Genomic DNA, 24,722 nt, shown 5'->3' with positions numbered 1-24,722 from the left:
GTAGTTTGGGGACAGGCAATGGTTGTAGTCTGTGGGAAACAAAGGCAGATGAGGGGCTGATTACTGTACTCTTCATGTGGAGTTAACAAAGGAGGTTTGTCTGAAAACATGGAAGGTGTAGATAGTTACCGGCTTTATAAGGGGTGGAGAAGGTCTTTCTTTGGGCCTTTTGCCACTGGGATATGTTTTTGATGGGTATTCTGTGTCTATGCAGCTAAACATCATAATGATTCTGTTTGTTTTTTTTTTCCTTTCCTCCATGCTATTTCCCTGAGCAGCAGGATAGATGGATATATTGGACTGACTGGCAAACAAAGTCTATACAGAGAGTGGACAAATACTCTGGGCGGAACAAAGAGACAGTCCTGGCCAATGTTGAAGGGCTGATGGATATCATTGTGGTTTCCCCTCAAAGACAGACAGGTAAATAGGAGGATCTTCATTTGGGCAAATGACAAATGGATACAAAAGGAAAATCTACGACCACTGTGCTACTGTAGATGTCAAGAGAAGTTGGTGAATTTCCTTGGATGTAAACTATTAATGTGTTTTCCCTGGGCATGTTTTTTCTAACTGTGACATTTCAGTCAAATATGTCTTGACTGTGTTCTCCTACAGCTTTGATCAGCGAATGTCACTTTCTGTGTTATTCATCTGACACTGTGTTATCTTTATATACCAGAATAATCAAAACTTGGTGTCTGTGGTGATTGGGCTACTCTCTATTGATTTCCAGTGCCTTCCTATCAAGATTGTCTTGCTGTTACCACAACTTCCTTAGCAATCAGACGTAGGGCATGTACCAGAGGATAGCTATTTGCTGGATTTCTAGGAGGTGTCTGCCTGAGCAGGAAAAAAGTCACTGCTCTGAGCTCCTACCTAGATATCTGCAAGAACTTTTAAAATGTCTTCTTTCTTCCAGGTACTAATGCTTGTGGAGTGAATAATGGAGGCTGCACTCATCTCTGCTTTGCCAGAGCTTCTGACTTTGTCTGTGCATGCCCAGATGAGCCAGATGGGCGGCCCTGTTCTACTGGTGAGTTTTGTTTTGTAAGCACCATGTGAGTAAGAGCTTCCACATGAGCCATTGCCACTGTTTACGCATTGATCATTCACTGATCTGCAAGCCTTATGCTTCAAGTAAGACTGTTGTGAGCAACAGAACTTTCTTCTGTCCTTCCTGCTGATAGATTGGGCTTGCAGTGGGAAAGCTGCTGATACAAGTTTGTAAGCTTTTCATTTTAGAATCTTCTCATAGCTTATCAGACTTAATCACCTATTCTACAAACTTGGGGTCTTATTTATTTTTCTGTGTTGTCTTAGTTCCTGGTGTGATGCCCTTTGGTCCTGAAATCACCAGCGAGAGAAGTCAGACACCACCTGGCAGAATAGGTACCTCAACAACCAAGCCTCTTACATCTCTGGAAGAAGAGGAAGGAAAGTAAGTGCTCTTGTTCTCTTGGAATTGGGGTATGAAAGTCACTGTTTGTGCAAGATGCAACATTCAAGCCCTCTCTAGCTGTCCATACCCAAAAGAGATTATTCCAGCTTCAGACTTAATGGGCACAATGAAGAATTAGAATCCTCCTGAGTCCATGCCATTCATCTGATTTATTTATCAACTCCTAAGTTCTTAAAATTAGAGGAGGCAGAAGTCTGTTGCATTAGTTTACTTAGACACTCAGACTTGACCTGGGCAACTGGTTCTGGCCTGGACACAGGGCAGCTCATCTGGGGACAGAATAGAACCCTTGCATCTCTAATGTTTAAGCTACAGTGCAGGTAGTTAAGAGAGGGTCTTTTATTCTGCAAATTCCCTACAGCTTGCTATTCCTGCTGCCCAGAGGAAAAATATATATACTGGAGAAGAAAAAGGAAGGCTTTTGTTGTTGAATTGGAAGTGTAAGGGATTTCCATGCTAGCCTGATCCATTCTGTCTTTTGATACCTTTGGCACTACTTTCAGTAACAGAGTACTCCAGGATTTGGACTCAATGATCCTCGTGGGTCTCTACCAACTTGGGTTGTTCTGTGATTCTAATTGTGTCTTTTTGTCATTCAGCTGCTCTGACAAAGATGCTAGACGAGGCTTGTGTACTCATGCCAATGAGGCAGTGTTGGCAACAATGGGTGAGTTCCTTGTCTTTACTCTTCTATACCAGTATTCTTCCAGATGTGTCCAGAGCATTCAGTCCATAGCGTTTGAAAGTAAAACTTCTGAAAATCAAACTTGAATTTCTCCAATGCTCCTGAGCAAAGTGTATCTGAAAATGAACATCGGTCATAAACATTCACTAGCCCATATGGGAGCTTTTCACACTGAAGTATCATTTGAAATAATACTGTTTTCTATTTTGATCTCCTATGTCATCCACTGGGCTCTCACTACTAATGCTAACTCCTCTCACCGTTCTCTTTGTGTTTAGCTGAGGGTGGTAGTTAGGGTAATGTTTTCCCACTTCAGGAGTAACCTGTCAGCAAGGAAATCCAACTCATCTTTATTCAGCAGTTTTACAAGCATCTTGATGCTCCTGGTTTGCTGGGACCTGGGTGAGAAGAAGGGCTTCGTTCACGTCACACCAAACAAAGGCCTTTGCTAAAGCTTAGCATGCTGACATTTTGCTTCACATACTTCCGCATGGTTTTTATAATTCTGTATGAGGTGTTATGCTGAAGTCAGTGTTATCCAGTGGAAGTTAAGGAGAGTGTATAACATACATTTGCTGTTCGCTTTCAGGTGAGGGACTGCATGTTAGCTACATCATTGGAGGCCTTCTCAGCATCTTGTTCATTTTGCTGCTTATTGCTTCTTTAATCATATATAGGTGAGTGATATTTTCCGCTCTCTTGGACCACAGTAAAATCTAGATTCCTAAGGAGCAGAAAGCTACTAAAGACCACTTTGTCTTTCTTCATTGTCATTTACAATCTGTTTGTTCTCGTTTGGAAGTGGTGCTTGATGAATTGATTAGCACGGTTTGCTTCCTGTCCCTTTGAAGTGTTGGACATGCCACTACCATGTATTTTTGAAGCCCTGTTAGCTAAATTTTCTGCGAAGAGCTTAGGTTTAAGGGAAGGGATGTGTGGTAATTCATATTGCTGTACGTGTTTGAACTCACATGTTCTCTGCCAGAATAACTGCCTTTCCAGTTATTGTTAGTATAGCTTTTTGTGGTTACATGGCAGTGCCTTGCTGCATTGATAGGTGGTGAGTATACTGGTAGCTAAAGGGTATTGTGAAACCAGCAGTCTCTCTGGCTTTGTAGGGCAGTGAAAATTGCTGGAGCTTTCCACTCAGGAACTTTGTATCCTGGCAGTAGGGCTCTGTCTTTTTTCTAACACCTCTCTTCCTCTAGGCATAATAAATCCAAGTTCACGGACCCTGGCCTAGGGAACCTGACCTACAGTAATCCCTCATATCGGACATCTACCCAGGAGGTGAAGATTGAAACAGTTCCCAAGCCAACAATGTACAACCAGTTATGCTATAAAAAAGAGGTAAGAGCTGCTACTAAGGACCTGGGAACCCAATTCAAACTACTGTTAAGTATTATAGGCCTTCATATGTGAAAATATTGCAGCTTGTTAGCATTTACCCTTTAGAAAATGGAAGAACATCTTCAGTAAATTACTCAATTAGACTTTTTTGCATCAATCTGCAGTACTTCTTCTCCAGAGCTGCAATGACCGATCTTTAGTTCTGTGCTTCTTCCCCACTTCCACGGTGTGTTGTACTTCAGTAACCAGCACTCAGTGCTAATGAAGTACAGGCATCAAAGGGAATTGTCTTTGCTGGACACAGTCCCAGTTGGTGACTCCCCAAAGCAACGTTAAGGCAACAATCAGGAGGAGATTCAGGCAGCCAGAAAGGATTTGTTAATAAGAACGTGACTCCTGGTTATATGCAGCATGGGAGAGGTGGGACAGGGAAAGAGATGGAGCCCTTAATAAATAAGGCACATTACAGACCCTGCAGAGGTCCAACTTGTGTGTGTGGCATGATGGAGAGGGTTTAATACACTGTCTTTCAGCACTTAGTTTCTCCTTTTTTTTTCTCCTCAGAAGTTTTCTTATCACTCAGATAGTTTTTCATCTTCCCTCTTCTGATTTCCATCTACATCCTCATGTCAGGTATCACTATTCTGTGCATGTGTTTGATCCTGCCTCCCTCACTCAAGCTTTGCTGTGTAGCTGTCCCGTACTAATTGCTCTTTCATGTTTTTCCATCAGCTTTTATGTCCTTACAGTCTGCCAAGGAAGCTGAGGTCATTTTCTATGGTCTTGGCTTTGGCTACATAGTAGGTGAGATCTGAAGAAGATAATTTCTGTACAAGTACTTATGACAGCCTGTTAGATTACTTAGCTCCTCAGCAGGGATTGTGGCAAGGCTTATGCAGAGGAGCATTTTTCCTTGCCTTTTTTTCAGAGGTAGTATCCCATAGATTTCCCAAACGTTCCTGCAATTTGTGCCGTGTCTACAAGGGGTAACACAGGATGCTTTTTCTGGGAATCTAAATCCTTTCTGTGATTCTCTTTAATTCTGTTGCTCTTAGATACACCCAGATGTATTCTCTCTTCACTTTCTCCCCCAAGTTTATATCAGATGTTCTAATGCTCCTGTATGTCACTGAGCCAAATAAGGCAGATTTCATTACCTGAATCTCAGTGTGGTCCTGCTAGCCTCTGATGATTTCCACTGTTTCCCTATAATCTTCTTCCCTTGTATCACTGTGGGACTTAACAGTGGTATTCCGACTGTGCTTTACTAAGAGGTGAATCTAGAATGACTCAGACATAAAGATACTGCAGACAAATCAATTCCCTAACCCTCCCTACTTTTACCATGAAGTCTTCCAGCTGTTCCTGCTTTGCATGGGGTTGAGTTTGTTGGCTTTTTTGCCTTTTTTTTCCCCTTCTTCTTTTATTTATTTATTTTGGTTGGGGTATTTATGCTTGTTTTTATTTAACTCCTTTTTAGGCTTAGTGTTGTTTTTGGTCCCTGCTGTCAGGTGTTGTATGTAGCTGAATTAGAAGAGACAGATCATGCTCATTTCCATTCCACAGTTTGGAGGTTCCTGGAGTTTGGAATGAGAGCTCTTGCAGGGAGGATCTAGGTCTAGAAGAGAATGAAGAACAGAGGTGAAACTTAGAATGGGGTCTGTTGTTTTGACAGTGTGACAGCGCGAGCTAGTGGCTGTTTACATGGAGGTCCAGCTTTTTGTCTTCTTTGTTGTTGTTGTTCCAGCTCTGCTTTGCTCTTTGCCTTATTTTTCCACTGATGTATTATTTTTTCATTCATCTGTCTGCTCCTTAGACTGGTCCTGATCACAGTTACACCAAGGAGAAGATAAAGATTGTGGAGGGGATATGCCTTTTATCCAGTGATGATTCAGAGTGGGATGACCTTAAGCAAATTCGGAGCTCTCGAGGAGGGATCCTCCGGGACCATGTTTGCATGAAGACAGACACAGTCTCTATCCAGGCTAGTTCTGGTTCACTGGATGACACTGAAACTGAGCAGCTGCTACAGGAAGAACAATCTGAGTGCAGCAGTGTTAACACAGCAGCGGCCACTCCTGAACGGCGTGGCTCACTCCCAGACACAGGCTGGAAGCACCAACGCAAGCCCTCCACGGAGAGCGAGGTCTAAAGTACATGTTGCTTTAGGAATGCTCGAACCCTCCCTAGCCTCTGTTCTGCACAAAAGACTACAGGACTCTGCCTGGCAAGCAAGGAAGGGCCCAGAGACTAGCGCTTCTTGTGAGGGGCCCAGAGATTGTGTCTGCCTTTTAGCAAGGAGTTTGGCCAGCTGTGCTGTTGTGGTTGAAGAGGGAGGATGGGTGGGTTGGATGGAACCCAGAGACCCTTTTGGCTCATTTTCACTGTCTGTGGTTTATTTATATGTTCTCTTTTCTTGGAAGCTGCCGTGTTAACTTTTGCAGTGACTCCTCTGGCCTGAATTTGGTCCAGATGTGAGTTCTCTGGCAACCTGCAAGTCCTATGTTGTCCAGCTCACAGTCAATGCCCATGAAGAGAGGACAGCTGCCGTGATGCTAGCTCCTAGTCACAGAAGTTCCCTTAGTCACCCCATCAGTAGCAGCACTCTTCAAGGCCTTGTGTTGTAGGGGCTGTGCTTGGAGAGATGTTTTGGAATAGGTGGGATGTACCCTGGGGCTCAAGGGGACAGCAGCACAGCATCAGGGCATAAAGATGGTAACCACAGTTGTTGCAATGACCCACTTCATGGGAGCATCGCTGCTTATGTTCCCGTCTTCTAGTAAAAACTTTAAGGAATTCTCAGATCGGAGCACAGTGTCTGTTGCTGGCAGTAGGCACTGCTCCTCTTCTCCCCTTTCTCACTGAAAAATGTTTCTACTCCAGAAAATAAGTCAGCAAGTGGCCCTTTCAGGACTGCTTCCTGCAGTGCAGGAGTCAAGAGTGCTGTGCTTGAGGAAAGAGTGTTCTTAGTTCTAGAGGGTTAATTGGGAAGAAATGAATCTCAGCCAGATCTCAATTTTACTGTTGCCTTTTTTGTTGTTTGTTTTATTTTTATTTTTTTATTTTTATTTTTAATTTGCTAAATCTCCATTGGTCCCAGTTCTGCAAGGTCCCAGTTCTATCGGCCTTTATGACATTTTTTTGCTTTTTCATAATGAGGAGAAAAAAGATGATTCCTAGAATGAGTTTCCCCGAGGGGAATCCTCAGTGCTGACAGTTAGGAGCTGCTTTATTACAAGGCTGAGCCCATATGACCTAGAATAGGAGACAATAATCACAGAGCTACAAGGGCTATTTTAAAATAGTTGTTTATCAGAGAGATGACACTTTAAGTAAGCTCTAGTGTTACTACTAAATAGCTCTCCTTGCAAAGTCATTTTTCCCATCAGCTATGCAAGCCTCAGTTATTCTCTGGCCTCCAAAGCCTTTATCCTCTAGGGGATAAAAGTAGTGCTACGCTTGCAGTTGTAACCCAGCAGCAGCTGGAGCTTGCATTCTCTCAAGGCATACCTCCACTTTTTCATACTCCTATGGCTTCCTATTATCTATTTCTTCAAGTGGGGAAAAAAAAGAAAATCTCTGGACACTCCTTCAAAACTGAGATTTTTATCAACCCCTCAAGTCATGTAGGTACTATCATGGTAAAATACTAAGTCTTAAGGCGGATATTTGGAAGCAGAACTTTCCAGTGAAGAATCTCCCATGGCAAACTGTGACCTCTTTGTCTCCCGGGAAGAAGCCAAGTACATTCCCACCCATGGTGGAAGGAGAGCAAAGCATGCAGTAGGAATACAGGAGAAAGGATGCATCTCCTGTGCAGTATTTTTCCAGCTAGTAAAAAAAAGGAAAATCAATCCTATTCAACTCTAATCTTGTTCATATACTAACAGTCCTGCGGCTCCTGAAAACATGACGGTTGCCAGCAGGTTGGCTGTACTTTTTACACCAGAGTTAGCTTTGCAGAAAGGAAGAGATGGCAATTTTAATCTGGCTAGATGGCATAAACTCTGTTCATAACTGCACCCTTGGGCTGACTGGTGTATATTCCTGTGGAAAATGAACTGGAGCTAAGGCTTGGAAAATTCTGTGTTAACGTGGAACTCTTCCCTACTCCCAGAGGGGTTTTGTTTTTTAAATTAGATTTTTTATTTAATTATTTATTTGATTGTGACTCCAGCCTGGAAAACATTGCTTTTATTGGGTGGGGGCACTTCTGGATTGAGACGTGGACTGGACTGGGAGCTGAGCAAGGATCACGTATCACTAACGCACACCTGGCCTGTCTGGGCTGCCGCACGCAGGGACATCAAAGGCTCAAGTAGTGTAGGCGAATGGGTTTGAACAGAAGCCATGTACAGGGGCGGAGGCATTAGAAGTGAGAGTGAGCAGGTGGATGGAGGAACAGTTATTTTTTTGTTTGTTTCCTCCCCCGCTCCCCCCAACCTCCAAATACCTTTTGTGCACCAAACTCTTGAGGTGGGAGGGGGGTGGAGGGAATCATCTGCCTGTTCCTGACCCTTGAGGTTCAGTCAGCTGAAATAGTTGCTGGCTGAGTCACAAGCGCAGGTTGGAAAGGAAAACCCAGTCAGTCCTTTCAACAGCTGATGGTGCTTGTGATCTCCACTGTAGCATATTCTCTGCTGATGCTTAGGAGGGACACTGCGCATTCCAGCCCAGCAACCATTCATAACTGCTCTCTGCTCTCTTCCGGAATCGAATATGGCAAAAAAAGGAGCAACTCAATGTCCCCCAGCCTCTCCTCCCCAAGTGAGGTGGGCAGAAATTAGTTTCTTTATCTTAAAGTATGGAGAAAGCCCCAGTAAGATGCTGCCTGGGGGGTATGCCATGTTTCCCCACTGCGGAGGAAAAGACCTTCATTGCACTTAGGCTGTTACGAATGTAAAAAGGCCGCTGGAGGATGATCTCTTGAGCACTGATTTACTATGTACAAAGCAAACCTCTCTCCTGTCTGTCCTGAGATAACGTCCGTGATTTCCCTGTGTTCCTGTGTAATGGTTTTAATGTTACTCACTGGAGACATCAGAATTTCTGGAGTTATTTAACCACTGTGTTCAGTATTTTAGGGGTTGATGATAATTTAATATAAATTTAGCTTTTCTTAACCACTCTGCCTGGCTTTTGGTTGTGAATCGTGCGTGGTATTCGGACTCTCCTTTGAAAGAGGAGCTCCCGGCTGTGTTTACACAGAGCCCCAACTGTACCTCATTTGGGAGGCAGGAGGTACGAATGGATGAGGTTTGTCCTTGCGACTGGATTGTAGCACACGCTTCTGCCACTAAGGCCTCAAAGCAAGAGCCAGACAGCTACGCCCATTTGCACATTCCCGCGTGCACACGTGCTCTCACTCTGCCTTTAAACCGCTATTTCTGTTAGCATTTTAACACGGCAGCAGCCTGGGAGCGTAACGCTCTTTATTGAAAGGAATTTTAGAGCACGGTGGTACCCAGCACAGGGCTGTGCGCAGTCCTTCCGTGCTGGCACGGCACTGCACCCTTCCGTCCCCATTCCGGTGTCCCCGCGTGCTATTCCTTCGGTCGCTTTAACCGAAGCGAAGGAAGAAAGGAGCGCAGAGAGCGCGTATGCGCACAGCAGCCCTTTACTGCCGGCCCGAGGGGACACGCCTCCCACAGGCCCTTCCTCCCCCGCGGGCCGCTTCTAGCCGCACTCCTTTGCCTCGCCGCCACCGTCGCTACCTCACCCCAAGGCTGCACGAGCGGAGCCGCGGGTCGCCCCACCCCACCCCCCCTCCACCTCGACCACCAGCGGCCCGTCCGACCCGGTGCAGCCGGCAGCAGGCCCGAGCCGGCCTCCCCCGGCCCGGCAGTGCGCGGAGCACGCGTCGCCGCTGCCCAATTCAAACGGACCAACCAAACGCGCTCTTGCGGGAGGGGGCGGGGCCGTCCGCGGCCAATGGGCGGCGAGGACACTGGGAGGTGCGGGCGGTGTTAGCGATTTCAAACCGCGCTGAGCAGCGGCCGGACACTCGCCGCGCCCGACCCGCCGGGCCCAGGTGAGAGCCGTCCCCGTTCGGCTTCTGCTGCGACGGCCGCTTCCTTTTCTCTATCGCCCGCCGCGCTGCGCCGGACCCGCGGGCTGCTGGGTAGGCCTCCATTCTCTATTAGGCCCGGGCTCCCGGCCCTGTGAGGGGCTGTGGCGGAGGCGTGGTCCGTGACGGCCTCCCGCGGGAACGGAACGGGCCTGGGGGCTTCACCCCGAGCCGCTTTCGTGACCGGAGAGAGCGCGATGGTTAACGGCGGAGGCCGCGGCCTGCGTTGTGGAGCTGCGAGGGGCGCCGCGGCCTGAGGGGCTCGCGGGCTTGCGCGTGTCGTTCTCGCGGGACGGGGAGCGGCCGAGGGGTTCTGGGCTGCGCTGTACTTAAAGGAGGCCTCACTTGGAGCTGGGCTTTCTTTTGCACGGCAGCCCGGAGTGACGTTCCCGCAGGTGAGGGCGGCCTTAAAGCAAAGCCATGAGGGCATCTGCGGTTCTGAAGCTCTGGTACGAGGCTCAGGGATTGGTCTGGGATCCGCCGTGTCCCTCATCTGGAGATGCTTCCTGCTGAGCCCCTTTACAAGGGGGGCAGGCAGGAGTGGGGATCAACGCCGCCCTCCTGTGTTGTTGGGCTCTGAGTCCGAGTCTTGTGATCCGTCTCCAGGCAGGAGCTTTCAGGTTGCCGTGTAGGGGGTTTTCCTCCAGCATCTGGAACTTAGTGAGTGTCCCACAGCATTGAGTAGCAGGTGCTGGGGATAGAAATTGTGTGCAGCACAAGCCAACCCCATCTCTGCTATTTAAGAAACAACAACAGAAGCTGCACGTACCCTAAAAGCCACGTGCTATAACTTTCTATCTAATTTTTCTTGAGTATGTATCAGCGGTCTAATTATCCTAGGGTTTCCCCTTCCTTTGTTGTTGGTTTTTATTTTGGGTGTTGTATGGTCCTATTGGAAGTTGCTCTCTGCAGACAAGAGCAAGATGTGTGAATGTCAGGGTGCTGGGTTCCGGCTATGGGAAGGAAGCCTTCCTCAGTTATTGCTCCTGTATTGAGGAAAGAATGGCTATGGACTTGTAGTGAATGTTTCCCTCCCTCCTCTAGGCAGTTGCAATGGGGTTACAGCTTTAAGTTACAGAGAGAAATTGATATATGGAAACAGTCTCAACAAAAACGGACTGGTTCTAAGTGAATTATTGTAGATGCATTTATTGAAGGTGATCCTAAAGAATACAAAATTGGGCCTATTCATCCAGGGACCAGCTATGGGAAAGATTATTTGTTACATTTGTGCAAAAATAGATGAATCTTGGTTTGAGAGGCACAAAGAACTCATGAATCGCACACTGCCGGGCTTCCCATTTGCTAGTCTTGCTGCTAAAAACAAACAAAAGAACTAACTGCGTGCTAAAGGAATGTTATTCCTGGTTGTCATACACGTGTGACTTGAGTCTGCGGGGCCTGTATCCATGCTGACTCTTGTCCTCTCCTTCATAAGGGCCAGTTATGTAATGTGGGCCTGTATTCCAAAATCCTGGGCTGTGCAGCTGGTCACCTTGTGCTGATGTCTGTTGGAGCTGGAAGGTCTCGTTTCCCCCTTGGCAGTTCCAAAAGCTGGTTTCTAGCACATGTTAAGATTTGTTTTTCTCTCGTGTGTCTCTTTAGGTGATGAATTCACAGCTGAAATTCACTTGGCACGTTGTGAGCTTTTTCAGTCGATCTTTTTTTTTTTCCTTTGCTATTCTGAGTAATTATCTGCCAACTTCAAGCCTGCTGTTCGCCCCTTTATAGGTCACTGATTACATCTCAAACAGGGAATTCATCTGAATGTTTTGTGGACTAGAGGTAAGCGTCTCTGAATGTGAAGGGTTTGATTTGAAGGCTGTAGTGTGCAGGACTTGAAGGACCCTTGTCAAGTGTCAATACTTGCAAACCTTGTAACCAGGGATTTTCCGACTGGTGGCCAGCAATTGATTCCCTCTTCTTCCCCCTTGCCATCTCCCCTGTTCCATTGTTCCAGATAGGTGTCTCTTTTTCTGCCTTTTTAAAAGAAACATGTAGAAATGATGTTATGTGCAACTTAGCAATGTAGTGTGACTGGCTTGTGAATTCCTTGCTGGAGCAGGATGGGATGAGGGCCATGTGCTGCTGAACAGAATGGCCGATTGCTGGCCATGTGGCTAATAGAGCTGGTGCTGCCATGGGCTGCTCCTGCATCCTTGTCACATTGGCATTGTGAAGAGTAACGTGGGAGAACCTGGTACCTTTATGCTTAAATGAAACGTTGCCTCGTGCTAAGCAGCACTGCTGGGCCCTCTTTGAATAAAGAGTCTCCTGAATTGAGCAGATGCGTGTTGTTTGAGGCTGTCTCTATGACAGCTCGGTTGCTGTGGACGTCAGAGGTTGGAAAGCAGAAGCGGTGGTGTGTGTGTGCATTCCTCTGTGTTGCAGGGGTGAGGCTGAGATGAATGGAAAGGAACTTAAATTATTCGGTGGGGCGCGGAGCAGCTGCCGTGTGGCTGTTCTTCATCTAGCTAAGATGATGTCTGAAGGAGCGCAGCCTTGCATCATGCATCTGCCTCCCTCGGGAGGAGGCTGTCGGCACAGGGTTTCCACCATGGCAGCTCCTCCTCAGTTGCTATTGTCGCTAGAAAAGGCATCTCCGAATGTCAGGTGACGGCTGGAGCGAGCCGATGAATCAGCTCTGCCGGGGCGCTGTCATAGCGCGGCTGGCGTGCGGCACGAAGCGCGGCGGTGCCGTGGGGCAGCTCGCTCGCTCGGGGGCCGTTCGGAAGGCGGCGGGCCTCGTTCCTCCCGACAGGCTGACGGCCTGAGGGACTGCCGCACGAGGGGATATGCCTGCCCCGTGCCCGCCCGTTTCGGCGTTGACCTCCTTTCCGCCGGCACGGGGCTGCGGGTGCCGAAGGCGATGACTCACGAAGACGGCGGGCCCAGCGACCCGGGCCGCTGACCGCCGCCGGTGCCCCCCCGGCCCCGGGGAGCGTCGGGGGAAAAGGGGTCGCGGAGGTGCCGTCGGCCCCGGCGCTGCCCTGCCCGCCTTTGTCTGGCCCCGGCGCGGGCCGGCTCCCCGCCCAGGTACCGCCGCGGAGCCCCGAGCCCCGCCCGCCGGCGGGGAGGCGCTTCCTCCGGGCCGGCCCCTCCGCCCGCCGCCGATCCGGCGCTGTCAGGTGAGCGGCGCGGGCCGAGCGGTGAGGCGAGGCGGCGGTGTAAACAATGCCGGGCCTGCGGGGCGGCGCGCTGCCGCCGCCTGACGGGAAGGGCCGCGGGCGGGGAGGGAGGAGGCGGGGAGCGGGAGCCGGGCCCGGGGACTCGGTGAGGGCGGCGGGGCTTCCTTCTGGAAGGTGCTGTGGGTGTGGGGAGGCCGCGGCGGCCGAGGGAGCGCCCGGTGCTTCCCGCGGGGCTGTCTCCGCGCGAGCTGTCCGGCGGCGGCGGCGCGGGCTCTCCTTGTAAGGAACATCCTGCCGGCTTCCGCGCGCCTGATCTCGGGCTGTTCCTTCAGGGATGGGGCGGCGTGCAGGAGCGGGCGCTGCCCTGTCGGCCTCCCCCTGCCCGAAGGATTACCGCGGGGCACACAGACCAGCCTCTGTGCTGCCCTTTGCTTCCCACCCCTCTCTACACCGTAGGGTTGGCTTCTCTCCAGGCTTACCCATGCAGTAAGAAATCTAGGTGGAAGCAGAAGGCTGGTTTATGTCGTGGTGTTTCTTGCTTTGAGGCTGCTACTTTCCGTGCATCCAAGCTGTTTTCAGGGACTGTATTGAAACATATTCTAGAGAACGTAGCTATCCCCCTCATCGATAACTTGCTAGCTTTGACATTAAGATGTTGCTAAGCATTGGAGCAGGTGAGAGCGAATGCAGTGCCATTTACTCTTGTATGCCATTTCATTGCTGCTGGAGCTCAGAGAAGCTGCCCCACAAAGTAGCCAGCAGTCTGCAAAGGACTACTTCTTGCCTTTTGTTTCTTGCATTTCTCATTATTCTGAGGCCCCCTGTCATCAAGAGCCTGTGTGTTTCACATCTGGAGATTGAAATTGCCACCTTCTAAAACCTTAGGAATTTCATCAGCGTCAAACGGCCCTCTGAGTGGTGGTGCATCTGCATTAGCTTTTGAGCTCCTTGTTGCCGTGCCTGTCATCAAAAGACAGGGGGACTGAAACTGGGAGGCCTGCTGACAGCCTGACTGGAAGGTCTTCTGACTTCTGCTTTTACCTCTTTAACTTAGGAAGACTGAAGTCCAGCTAAAACTCCTTATGTGGAATTTGCTGAAGTGGTTTACTGCGCTATTTATTTTGCTAGTTGATGAGGCCACGTTTCTTCAGTTCACATATTCTACTGAATGCATCTGAGTGTTTAAAACAAACAAACAAAACCCCTATGCTGAGATTACTTGAATATTTTAAGCATTTTTCTGAGCTACATTATGCTGTAGCTAATGAGTTTTAATTAATGTAAAGGCTTAATTGGCAAGCACTGTAGAACGTGCTGGGCTAAACTTCTGAGACGGTGAAGCTTCATATGTTGAGTGGCAAAGAGCCCCCAAACTGCTGTTAAACAAATAGAAATTCTTTCTGCTAGCAAAACATGGACCATGCTGGCACAGAGCTGTCTATGGAGAACTGTTGTGTCAATGCACGTGAGAAGTGTGAAGGTGTATGTTAAAAGAACCTGCTCTAAGAACGTTTCAAATGCAGTTCTGCTTGGAAATGGACTGTCTTCAGTAAGTTCTTCAGAGCTTACTCTTGGGTAAACCTCCTGAGAAGGCTACTTTGGCATCAAGCCTTTTGGTATTTTAAAAGCTATTCTTGCTCAGCAGTGATGCTTAATAGATGGAAGCGAGCAGGGATGAGTGGACAATTGATATCAATAACCATCTGGTTTTTGTTCAGCACAAAATGGCTTCTTCCTTTGCATTCCCACTTCTTATGGGAGAATGGTCTGGAAAGTGAAGCTTCATGACAGTACATAGTGAATCCATAATGAGCGTGCTTTGAAATCACACGTGTCAGGATATTTATGTCAAGAGGCTTTTCTTTAGTGGTCCCCCTGTACTGTAAAACTGTAGGGTTGCTGCTGTTCAGCCCTTCAAAATTTTAGCACAGAAAGCATTTATGTAGGAGCTGAGTAAGGAACTTTTCAGAGCAGCGTGTGCTTAATCCAAGTATTCCCCTACCACCCCTTTCACATGTTACCAATGCATTGATGATTTTTTTTTTCCCTATAATTCAGTAATAAATTCTCGCTTTTACATTTGAACTTGTTGTGTTGCGCTGGCCTATAAATATTTTTCTGCTCTTACGTTGTCTCCCTTTGGAAGATATCCTGTTCTCTCCTTGATGGTCTTCACTTTCTTACTGCTCCATTGCTTGAGTTTGCTGTGCCAAGAACTGTCAGGGAGGATTTGTTGTTCATCTCCATTGCAGATTGCTCAGCTGACTTGCTTTTGTAAATGTTTCATTGACCGCCTTAATAACAACCCTCTCTCACAAAACTGATTTTGGTGGTTCAGTTGCTTCAGAGGCCCCGTTCTCTGGATGCTAACAAAATGAGTGCTGTTACCAAAAGACTTATTAATCTGTTTGTTCTGAGTCTGTCAAATTAGTTGTGCTGACAAGTCAGCTATCTAGGTCAAACACTTCATTGCTGCAGATTCACTAGTTGTAATGCAATTTGGCTGCGTTATTGCAGTGTGAGCCTGCTCTCTATTTGGGTGTTGAGAAGTAATGAGAAGAGCTGAACACGACTCTGTAAGGAAACTTCTTTTTTTAAAAGACTTTTTTTTTGTCAAACGTGGGATATTCTTTGAACGTTCAGAATGCAGGAACTTAATTGAAGGGAGAAACAACAGTCTGTTACTCTGCTGAAGGCGCGATGCAGACAGCCCGGGAGTTCAGGATTGGGGTGGCTGTGAACAGAGATGAAGATGGAGAGAATAGATATTTAAAAGGGAGCTCCCCCTCTCTGTGACCATGAAATACTTCCTGATAAACTGCCGGGTCCAAAGGGATTTGTAAGTTGTCAGAGAGGACATATAATTTTATTACTATTTTTAGGCGCAAGATTCAGCGCAGGAGGCAACTGAACCCATTTTATAATTGGAAGTAATGATTGTAGCTTTTGCAACCAGAAATAGTTGGGAAACTGACTTGACCAGACTGGAGGGGAAAAAAAGCGAGAGCGTGGCAGTTTGACCCTCCCTGTTCCTCCATGTAAGAGTACCTCATGGTGTTGGGAAGGAAAATCCAGGATCCTTTTCTCCTTTCTGTAATGTGGCAATAGGATATGCAAGTCAGACTGCTCACACTTTGGAGCATGCATGTTGTCTGAATGTAAAAGTAAAAAGTACTTGGAAATCTGTGCTGCGTCTGATGTTAGTGTTTGAACTGGGGGCTGCGGAGAGGTTGTCAGTATCCTGCAATGAGATTTTTCTTGTTAGAGCAGATTTCTGGAGCAAAGGAAATGCTCTTTTTTACTGCTTATACTGTCCTACTCTTTTTCCTGTTTTATCTGTGGTAGTTCTTTTCCTTCTGTTGATTCCTTATGCTTTCCTCAAGAAAGGGGTACCGCCAAGGAACAGCTTGAGTGTTGCCTCCAAGTTTGTGATTAGGCTTGAAAATGACTTAAACAGAGTAATCTTAGTAAGAAGTTATTCTTGACAAGGGCTTGTGTGAGTTTGGGGGAAAGCTTTGTGCCTGTTTGTGACTTGCTTCTGCACTGCTGAGGTCCTCCAGTGATTTCTACACTGGTACATTAAGTTGTTCTATGCTGGTACATTAATTATTCCTAACACAAATGCAACTTATATTACACGGGCTACAGCTTTGCTGGTATTTCTTAGCTGACAGACTGACTTGATTGACAAAGTCTGTTGTTGCAGTTGCATTCACACTAGGGCATTCCTGCATCCCTGACTAGGTGAGCTATTAAAAGAGCATTTAACATAAAGGCAGCTTCATTTTTGCTTGTGGACTGTTGCTAGCCTGGTTTCCCTATTGAGTTAGCTGTTTGTGGCTGACAGATAGCTTTGCAGGACATGCTTGTGTTAACTTAGAATTAGGAGTATAATTTCACTGATCTAGGATTTATTTTTCTGCAGAGAACATCGGTGTGTACTTCATATATGAAATGCTTTTATCTAAAAAGTGTACAGTTTTACTGGCATTGGCTGAATGTACATTATACATATTACTTTAGCATTGTGTATTTATACATCTAGTGGGATAAATTATTGGATAATGGTGGCCACTAGTTCTTGAAATTGAACTCTTTTGTGTATGTGTGTGAAATGGTATGCTGGAATGTGTTACTCCTTACCTGCTTTGATTTCATTTGCTTCTGTGGTGTTGTGAGCTGTCTCAGTGCTGCTGATACTTGCATGTCTGAGATGATCATTGAGGCTGAGGTCTCATCTCTCATGCCCTAGTGGTCAATATTACTATTTTAATGAAGTGGGAGGGATAAAACACTTCTATGACCTTGAACAAGTAATATTTGAGCCTACGTGAAGTAAGAAACTGGTCTCTGGATGACAGTTGCCAATTCTGGCTATTGTTAGAATTAGGGCATAAAGTCGCTAGCTAGCAGAAATGGATTTTGTTAGTTTTGTAGTACTGTTCATTTCAACTGCTCCATTTGTGAAGCAGTTAAAACATCTGTCCTCACACTCATGTTTTTCTTAGATCCTTTATTGCATACGTTCTTCCTCAAGCTTAGACAGAGCTGTATACTGCGTGCCTTGTGTCAGCTTACTGAGACTTTACCAGATGGAGAATTCTGGTGTTGGAAGTATTGCAAATGGAACTACTCTTCAGTGGCTTCTGTTAGCCTTCCTGAGCAAAGAGAGTCGTGGCCTAATCTTAGTAGGTTGTATGTAAATAACAGCAGGTTTCACATTAAATACAAGACTTACTTTAGAGCTGTATTTGTTTATTTTTTATTTAATTTTTTGAGATGTGTTGCAAGTAGTGCCTTGCTTATATTTTGTGTGTGTGTGTTCTAACGTACCTCTATGTCCACAGGAACTGCTGTAACTGTAAAGAGAACCTGAATTACAATGGGGGACGACAGTGAGTGGATGAAATTGCCCATCGATCAAAAGTGTGAACACAAGGTAGGATATACTGTCTTTGGGTTTGACTCGCTGTGTGTCTGTGCTGTGATACTTCTATGATACTCTTGTACCTAATTATAACAAAGTTGGATAATTTTTATAGCATGGTAAAAGGCCTGAAACAGTCAAGTAATGCTCATTAAGCAGAGTTCAATTGTGTGATAACCTGGATGGCATGTTTGTGAGCCAGAAGATCAGTACGCTTGCTCATGTGAATATATTACTCATCTGTAGCTGGAAGTACTGATAGGCTCACACCTACTCACCAGGAGTGGTTGCTAGAGCTAATGAAGAACAGTGGAGAATACTGACATATCTCTTTTTCTGGGTCGTTGTTGACAGGGAAGCAATGGGTATTTTGTCCTGTTGCACAGTGTTCAAATTGTTACTGCAGGGAAATCTTGCAGATGCCAGCTTACTGAGCACACTTACAGCTATGATTGAAGTACTTTGTGAGATCGGTAAGCTGAAGCCTGTATTAGCATGGCACTTAAATGTTTGACTGCTTCTTCCAGCTGTGGAAAGCCAGACTAAATGGCTACGAAGAAGCCCTTAAACTCTTCCAGAAGATTGATGATGAAAAGAGTCCCGAGTGGTCTAAATACCTTGGACTGGTAAAGAAATTTGTGACGGACTCCAATGCAGTGGCACAGTTGAAAGGACTGGAAGCAGCTCTTGCTTATGTTGAAAATGCTCATGTAGCTGGGAAGTAAGTAGCCTTTCCTTTGTTATTAGGCTGTTAAGAGTTTTATGTCCCTCTCTGAGAAAGTCTGCAGGTAAAATGTGCGGGAGTTGTGAAGAGTTACAGTATTATATGTTGAGAACAAGTTGCTTTCTGATTTATAAAACCTGCAGAGTAGTAGGTTAGATGGATTTCATGTACCTGTTAATTTATCAGAAGTTGCTTACATAGTGCATAATGATGTTGGAAGAAAAGAGGGTGGTACAGAGTTTGGAAGTGGTAGAGAAGTGAAACAGCAAATTGGTTTTGTGAGCTGGAAGTCCTCCTCTTGCTTGGCTGGATCAGTATATACAGGAAACATCTTTCCTAGGAGATATTCATGTAATTTATTTGTTACACAGAATGCACTTTCGTTTGTGGTGTTGTGTGCAATTTAATCCATCTGAATCTGCATACTCACCTATTTCTTCACAGGGCGTTGCTAATATTAGCGTTATCTAGCCCCATGAAATAATGTGTTCTCCTGGGGGTGGAATGGCAGCACCTAATTGACCTGATCCATGCTTTGATATACTGGCCTGAAGTGACTTGATGTTTAAAAAAAAAAAACAACAAAAAAAAACCCAGTATTTAAAAACAAATAAATTAGAAGTTTATTTGAGAATCTTAACAGCATTTCCAGACCCCTTAGTTCACCAGTAATGTAAATTGTTGAGTGTATTGGGAACTTTGGCATAATCAAAGCAAACTTATTTTCTGTTTGTACACTGGTATTATGTGTTACTATAATGTATGTAGTTCCTGCAGATGCTGAATTAATGTATGCTAGTAGAGACCTTTTTGAGATAGGGTCTTGTATTCCTAATCTGGTATCGTCTGGTATTAGGAACATGCCAAATAGCACTCAGTGTGAAGGAGTTCTATTGATTAAACTAGTGGGTAATAAAATCATCTTTTACAGAAGGTTATAGCCTTCAAAGTTAACTTAGAATTTAGTCTTCATTGTGTTATGAGTGAGTTCTCATCAATGTTTTAGTTGTTGTGTGTGTTTCTGTCTGGGGATAATGATGGTAAATAACCAACTTTCTCTCGCCTTTCAGGACAACGGGAGAAGTAGCTTCTGGAGTTGTAAATAAAGTATTTAATCAACCAAAAGCCAGAGCAAAGGAGCTGGGTGTAGATATCTGTCTAATGTATATAGAAATTGAGAAAGGGGAGGCAGTACAAGAAGAACTGCTAAAAGGTCTCGACAACAAAAACCCAAAAATCATAGTTGCATGTATAGAGACACTGAGGAAAGCACTAAGGTAAGCTTTCAGGTTTGGGACTGTGGTGCTTGTTTTGTTGTTGCTTTTTCCCCTCACCTCAGCAGTACATTTATCCATCTCTTGTTTTTTTAGCAGGCTGTCTTTACTGAACTGATTATTTTTATGGTGATAACAGTTGTGAGAATATTGCAGCTCTTCTGAATAGCTGAGATAAACTCAGTGATAGGAAAGTTGAAATTCATTCTATGTTATTTTTTTGCTGTTGGTGGCTTGTTTCATGTTTTTCCTTGCTGATGTGTGCACCTTCAACTGCGTTGTTGGTTTGGTTTTTTTGAATGCTCATTACCCCTATGCTCATTCCCTATGTTTATTTTTAAGAGCTGTTTGTGTCAATTTCCATTGTCCATATAAAAATTTCTTCGTTAAGAACAAAAGCTGATAATACTCTCTTAAAAACCAAAAGCTTATTTAAGATAGGGGAGTGGGTTTCAGGATTAGCATTGCAGAATTTGTTTGTTTTTGTTTCGTTGAGTCAATTTCCTGCTGATAACTTTGGTATTAGTGAGGCCAGAAAACCTTTTCCTGCAAAAATAGTAATAGTAAAAAAAGTAGCTCATGTGAAAACACTTGAATACGATGTTTGCTAGTGAATTTGCTGAAGTATGTGCCTAGATGGTGCTTCTTACACTGAGTGCTGTAAGCAATGATTTATATTAGGTTCTGCTAAGTGTCCTACTTTTAAGAACATATTTTACCTGTTTTAAACTGTCTCTTTAACAGTATGGTATAATTAGAAAATGGTGTAACCTTCCTCAATATCTTCCTACCAACCGTATTTATAAGACATGCCTTCTTTATACGTAGCGTTTTATTATGCTTTAGATCGGTTTATTTCAGGGAGCTCTATTAATCTTCTGCTTTAGAATTGTGCTTCCAGAGTTTCTGCACTGATAGCAAGGTTTATGTATTGTTCCTAGGTGTGTAGTTTGAGTACATAATTAGTTACGTTTCCAGTGTTTTTTGTTTTATGCTGAAGTTTTTTTTATTCCTTGTGTTGTTACAAGAATTAGAGGAACAGTGGACTGCTCAGAGTTCTCATTCTCGATAGCCCCTTTGTCTAGTATGCCCCTTATTTTAACTGTGATGTAAAAACAAGCTTGTGCCATTCATTTGTTTGTATTCTATAATTGTTACTTCCAATACTGGAGCCTCTTTTACATGTTTTATTACCTCACATTTCTCATACAGTGAGACTTGTAATAAAGCTTCTAGAAGTTGAATTTTTAGAGCTTAGATATGCAACTTTGTTTCTTACTAGCTGATTTTTACTAGCTTTTTCATGAATTACTTAGCTGAACAGTAACAGAAGAAAAGTGTGACTAGAAAGTTTAATTTGGAGCTCTCAAGAAAGGAAAAATGGTCCTCAGTTGGTATTCTGTGGCTTCTGATGTGACCTACTTCAACTGTAGCAGTTTACTATTTAGATGGGTATCTAAAAAAACGTGATATCCTTCAGCGGTGGTTGAAAAACGTACTGTGTTAAGTTCAACATGTAGAATCTGCTGATCGGGAAAGTTGGCTGAGGAAACCTATTTCTGTGTGTCCTTTTAGTTGCACGCATTTTAACACGTGTATTTTTTGTGAGGATGACCCAGGCTTACTATAATTATCTAGTTCTACAAGTGGCAAAATGACTAATGCTTTTACTGCAGTTTGCCTCCAAGGATAGACAAAGGAGATTCTATTTATTCTGATTTTTATTTATTTTTTTTTTTTTTTTTAAAAAAGGTCGTATAAATTTCAGTCTAAGGATACTTTATTTTTTCCCTTCTTGGCAAAAACAGATTTAGTCAATGGGTTGGATTAAATGTTTTGAAGTAATTTTGGCAGAGGCCTGGTATTGTAATTCTGGTTGGCTTGGAGAAAGGAATTATGATTGGGGAAATATTCTTGTAATTGTACAGTAGCTGAATGGTATCATAATAAGAAACAAGGATTTGAGTGTACAATATTCTCTGCATGTAGTGACTGTGCGTCATGGGTTGGTTTTAAAAATAAATAAATCACTTTTTGTGGCTCCTGCTTGGACTCTCTGATGCTATTCCATGTTTTTAACTTCCAGTGAATTTGGTTCAAAAATAATCTCACTGAAGCCAATCATTAAAGTATTGCCAAAACTGTTTGAGTCTCGGGAAAAGGCTGTTCGAGATGAAGCCAAACTCCTTGCTGTGGAGATCTACCGTTGGATAAGGGATGCTCTGAGACCTCCGTTGCAGAATATAAATTCTGTTCAGGTATGTAGAACTGTCTGGTTAGAAAACTATTTCTGCACACGTGCTTACCAGCCCTGATCCCGTAGTATTTGGTCAAAGCTGGAATTTTCCATTAATGAGGTGTTATTCTTCAGTTCCCTGTAACGTGGCTGAAGACTTTGGTCCCTCACTGTTGTTTCTAAAGGGATGACAACAAAATGTTGTTTCTTTTGTACTGGTTTTTAAGGATGGCATTTGGAAGAGTAGAATAGTTTGTCACAAAGACCTAACCCAAGGGCAAATAATTACTGGTGAAAAAAGACCCCCAGTACTAGAAGAGTTCAGGTCTGCATTTACAGTGTTTCTATTTCCACATATGATTGTTCCACCTCAGGAAGTGTCATTGTGTTGTGGTAGATAACTGGAACTTTCCGTTAATTTAAAACTTTTAGTATTACTAATACATCTTTCTTTCCTGTCCACTTGTATTAATTTTGAGTGGAAAGCAGTAATTTTCTGGAGCAGGGCATAACTTTTGTTTATTTTTTAAACTGCCTTGTCAGATGTAATTCAACATGTTTGTTTAGTCTTAGCCCTGCTGTCTTCAGATATTAAAACTATTACGAGAATCTTTCTCCACGTTCAGCTACTTGTATTTTAAACCTTTAGAGGCCTGACCATTCTGCATTTTGTTCTGAAGTAGATGCTTGGCATTAGTGTTTTTGGTTTTGTTGCTCAGCTACGTGAGTACATCTGTTCAAAAGCTTCTGAACAGTGAGTGTGAAGAAGTCACTTCTTTTGTCACCGAAGAACTTAATATTTAGCAGTGCCTTAAACTTGTAATTGGAAACCTCCGGTGCTTTCTGTGAGGGGTTGCTTGTCTGTGGTATGTACAAAATGTTGTGGATACTATGATTCTTTTTCCTTTGGCAGCTAAAAGAACTGGAAGAAGAGTGGGTCAAAGTGTCGTCGGCTGCTCCTAAGCAGACCAGGTTTCTGCGTTCCCAACAGGAGCTGAAAGCAAAATTTGAGCAGCAGCAGGCAGCTGGTGGAGATGGAGATGGAGGTAAACTGTTCATTTACTCCACTAGGAGGCATTGTAGAAAAATGCATTGAATTGTGGATGTTCTTCTATTCAAAATGATATAAAACATGGGATGCATTGCACCACAGGAGAATGTGGCTAGGGTAAGAACTTGATGTGATAAAGTATCTATCCTTTGGCATAGCAATTCACGGTTGCTGGCACTGTTTTGTAAGTGAGCCTTAGACGGTAGTGTGGTTGAAATTGCATTTATCACATAGCTTGATGTTTTTCTTAATTCTGGTTGCAGGAGATGATGATGAGGAAGAAGCAGTACCACAAGTAGATGCATATGAGTTGCTTGAAGCTGTAGAAATTCTTTCAAAGCTTCCAAAGGACTTTTATGAGAAAATAGTAAGCATAAACTTTAATACCACTGGTTAATTCTGTGGCATGTGGAGCTAATGAGTCTAAAGACAGACTTGCATTTTGCATCATAAACTATACTGCTGCATGGGTAATAACAGACTAGCGTAAGCAAATAATAGAGTGTCGTAAGTCTTAAATTTTGGTTTTTACCATCAAGAAAGCTGTAATTCTAAGGATAAGATACAGTCCTTTTCCAGGATGTATTTCGTGTTTCCCTGCAATTGGTGTTGAGCTTTAGGGAAATCTTGGTTTTCTCAGAATAGAGTTGAGCTCTAAAAATCTATGGTTTGTGGCAAATAGGATCCTGTAGGACTGTTTAGGTTTATAGATTAATCTCTGTGATTTGCTCTGCAGGAAGCAAAAAAGTGGCAGGAAAGGAAAGAAGCTCTGGAAGCTGTGGAACTGCTGGTGAAAAATCCTAAGTTAGAATCAGGTGACTATGCAGACTTGGTGAAAGTTCTCAAAAAGGTAATGAAACACAGCATATGTGTATGGTTTAATAATTATTTTTTGCTATAATTTCTTTGTATTGAAGTTTAAAAGTTTTAATTAAGATAATTCTCAGGGACATAAACTTCTTAGTTGGAACAGTGGTGGGAGTAACCTTATCTGTAGCCTGCTGACCATACTAAGGAATTTCTCTAAGTCTCTGAAGTTTTCCACCTTTCATTACTTTTTCCTTTTCAGGTTGTTGGAAAAGATACAAATGTTATGCTGGTTGCGTTAGCCGCCAAATGCCTTGCTGGTCTGGCTTCTGGCCTCCGAAAGAAATTTGGACAATATGCAGGACATGTAAGTAAGAGTATGTATGTTTTTTCCCTGTTTTTGTTGATGCTGGACACCAGGAAGTATTGGGAGGGGGGGGAGGGGGAGTTTGTTTTTCAGGGCTTGGTATTTGTCAAAGATACATTTTTGTAGTATTGCAAATGCTTACATTTACCTTGATTAAGAAGCGAAATCTCTTGCAGCTTAAGGTTAAAAGGACAATACTTATTCACAATGAGTGGTATAAAGCTTTACTGGTGCAACGAATCTTGTGTACTAATACTACTCTTAATTCACCTTCCATAGGATGAATTTGATTTACATTATCTCATGTTGGAGGTACAACCACAGAAATGCACTTGTAGCACACAGAGAGGGGGGAAGCATTTCTGAGCCTGAGGTCTACCTAGTAGTGCCATTATGTATGGTTGTTGGTTTGGGTTTGACTTGTTGTGTTATCATCTGCTTTGAACAGCCAAAGTACTGAGATTTCTTTGGTACCAAAATGTTTGGGTGGTCTGGTTTAATGCTTTTCTCTCCTTTTGCAACTCTTGTTTTAGCAAAAATAGCACTAGGAAAGCTGTGGAAATAGTTGTTTATCTCGCTTCTTTCTCGAGAGTCACTGTTGCTTTGTTCTTTATGCTGCTCAACTTTAATTTTTCTTGGGATGC

The 24,722-nt window shown here is 44.2% G+C and overlaps 2 protein-coding genes across 9 annotated transcripts in view; both read left to right on the top strand.

The window, feature by feature from the left end:
• LRP4 (LDL receptor related protein 4) overlaps positions 1-8,622 on the top strand; it is a 78,223-nt gene extending 69,601 nt beyond the window's left edge. For 2 of the 3 annotated variants that reach the window (XM_072336969.1, XM_072336968.1), the window contains exons 32-38: positions 279-423; positions 923-1,036; positions 1,324-1,441; positions 2,062-2,129; positions 2,737-2,824; positions 3,356-3,497; positions 5,314-8,622. In XM_072336969.1, the coding sequence (XP_072193070.1) occupies positions 279-423; positions 923-1,036; positions 1,324-1,441; positions 2,062-2,129; positions 2,737-2,824; positions 3,356-3,497; positions 5,314-5,649 (1,011 nt within the window). In that variant the 3' untranslated portion in view covers positions 5,650-8,622. Of the gene's footprint in view, positions 1-278; positions 424-922; positions 1,037-1,323; positions 1,442-2,061; positions 2,130-2,736; positions 2,825-3,355; positions 3,498-4,061; positions 4,131-5,313 lie in introns of all 3 variants that reach the window. The other variant, XM_072336970.1, reaches the window with a different exon arrangement.
• A 775-nt stretch (positions 8,623-9,397) lies between these two features.
• Positions 9,398-24,722, top strand: part of CKAP5 (cytoskeleton associated protein 5) — a 45,513-nt gene continuing 30,188 nt past the window's right edge. For 4 of the 6 annotated variants that reach the window (XM_072336967.1, XM_072336966.1, XM_072336964.1 and 1 more), the window contains exons 1-9: positions 9,398-9,528; positions 17,540-17,631; positions 18,147-18,340; positions 19,414-19,620; positions 21,704-21,875; positions 22,767-22,899; positions 23,168-23,271; positions 23,641-23,754; positions 23,974-24,078. In XM_072336967.1, coding sequence (XP_072193068.1) covers positions 17,575-17,631; positions 18,147-18,340; positions 19,414-19,620; positions 21,704-21,875; positions 22,767-22,899; positions 23,168-23,271; positions 23,641-23,754; positions 23,974-24,078 — 1,086 coding nt within the window. In that variant the 5' untranslated portion in view covers positions 9,398-9,528; positions 17,540-17,574. Of the gene's footprint in view, positions 9,529-12,167; positions 12,693-17,539; positions 17,632-18,146; positions 18,341-19,413; positions 19,621-21,703; positions 21,876-22,766; positions 22,900-23,167; positions 23,272-23,640; positions 23,755-23,973; positions 24,079-24,722 lie in introns of those variants that run through there. The other 2 variants (XM_072336961.1, XM_072336965.1) reach the window with 2 other exon arrangements.

The sequence above is a fragment of the Excalfactoria chinensis genome, chromosome 5 (assembly GCF_039878825.1).
Source record: "Excalfactoria chinensis isolate bCotChi1 chromosome 5, bCotChi1.hap2, whole genome shotgun sequence".
In the NCBI taxonomy this organism is placed as follows: Eukaryota; Metazoa; Chordata; class Aves; order Galliformes; family Phasianidae; genus Excalfactoria; species Excalfactoria chinensis.
This window is presented reverse-complemented; position numbering and strand designations above follow the sequence as displayed.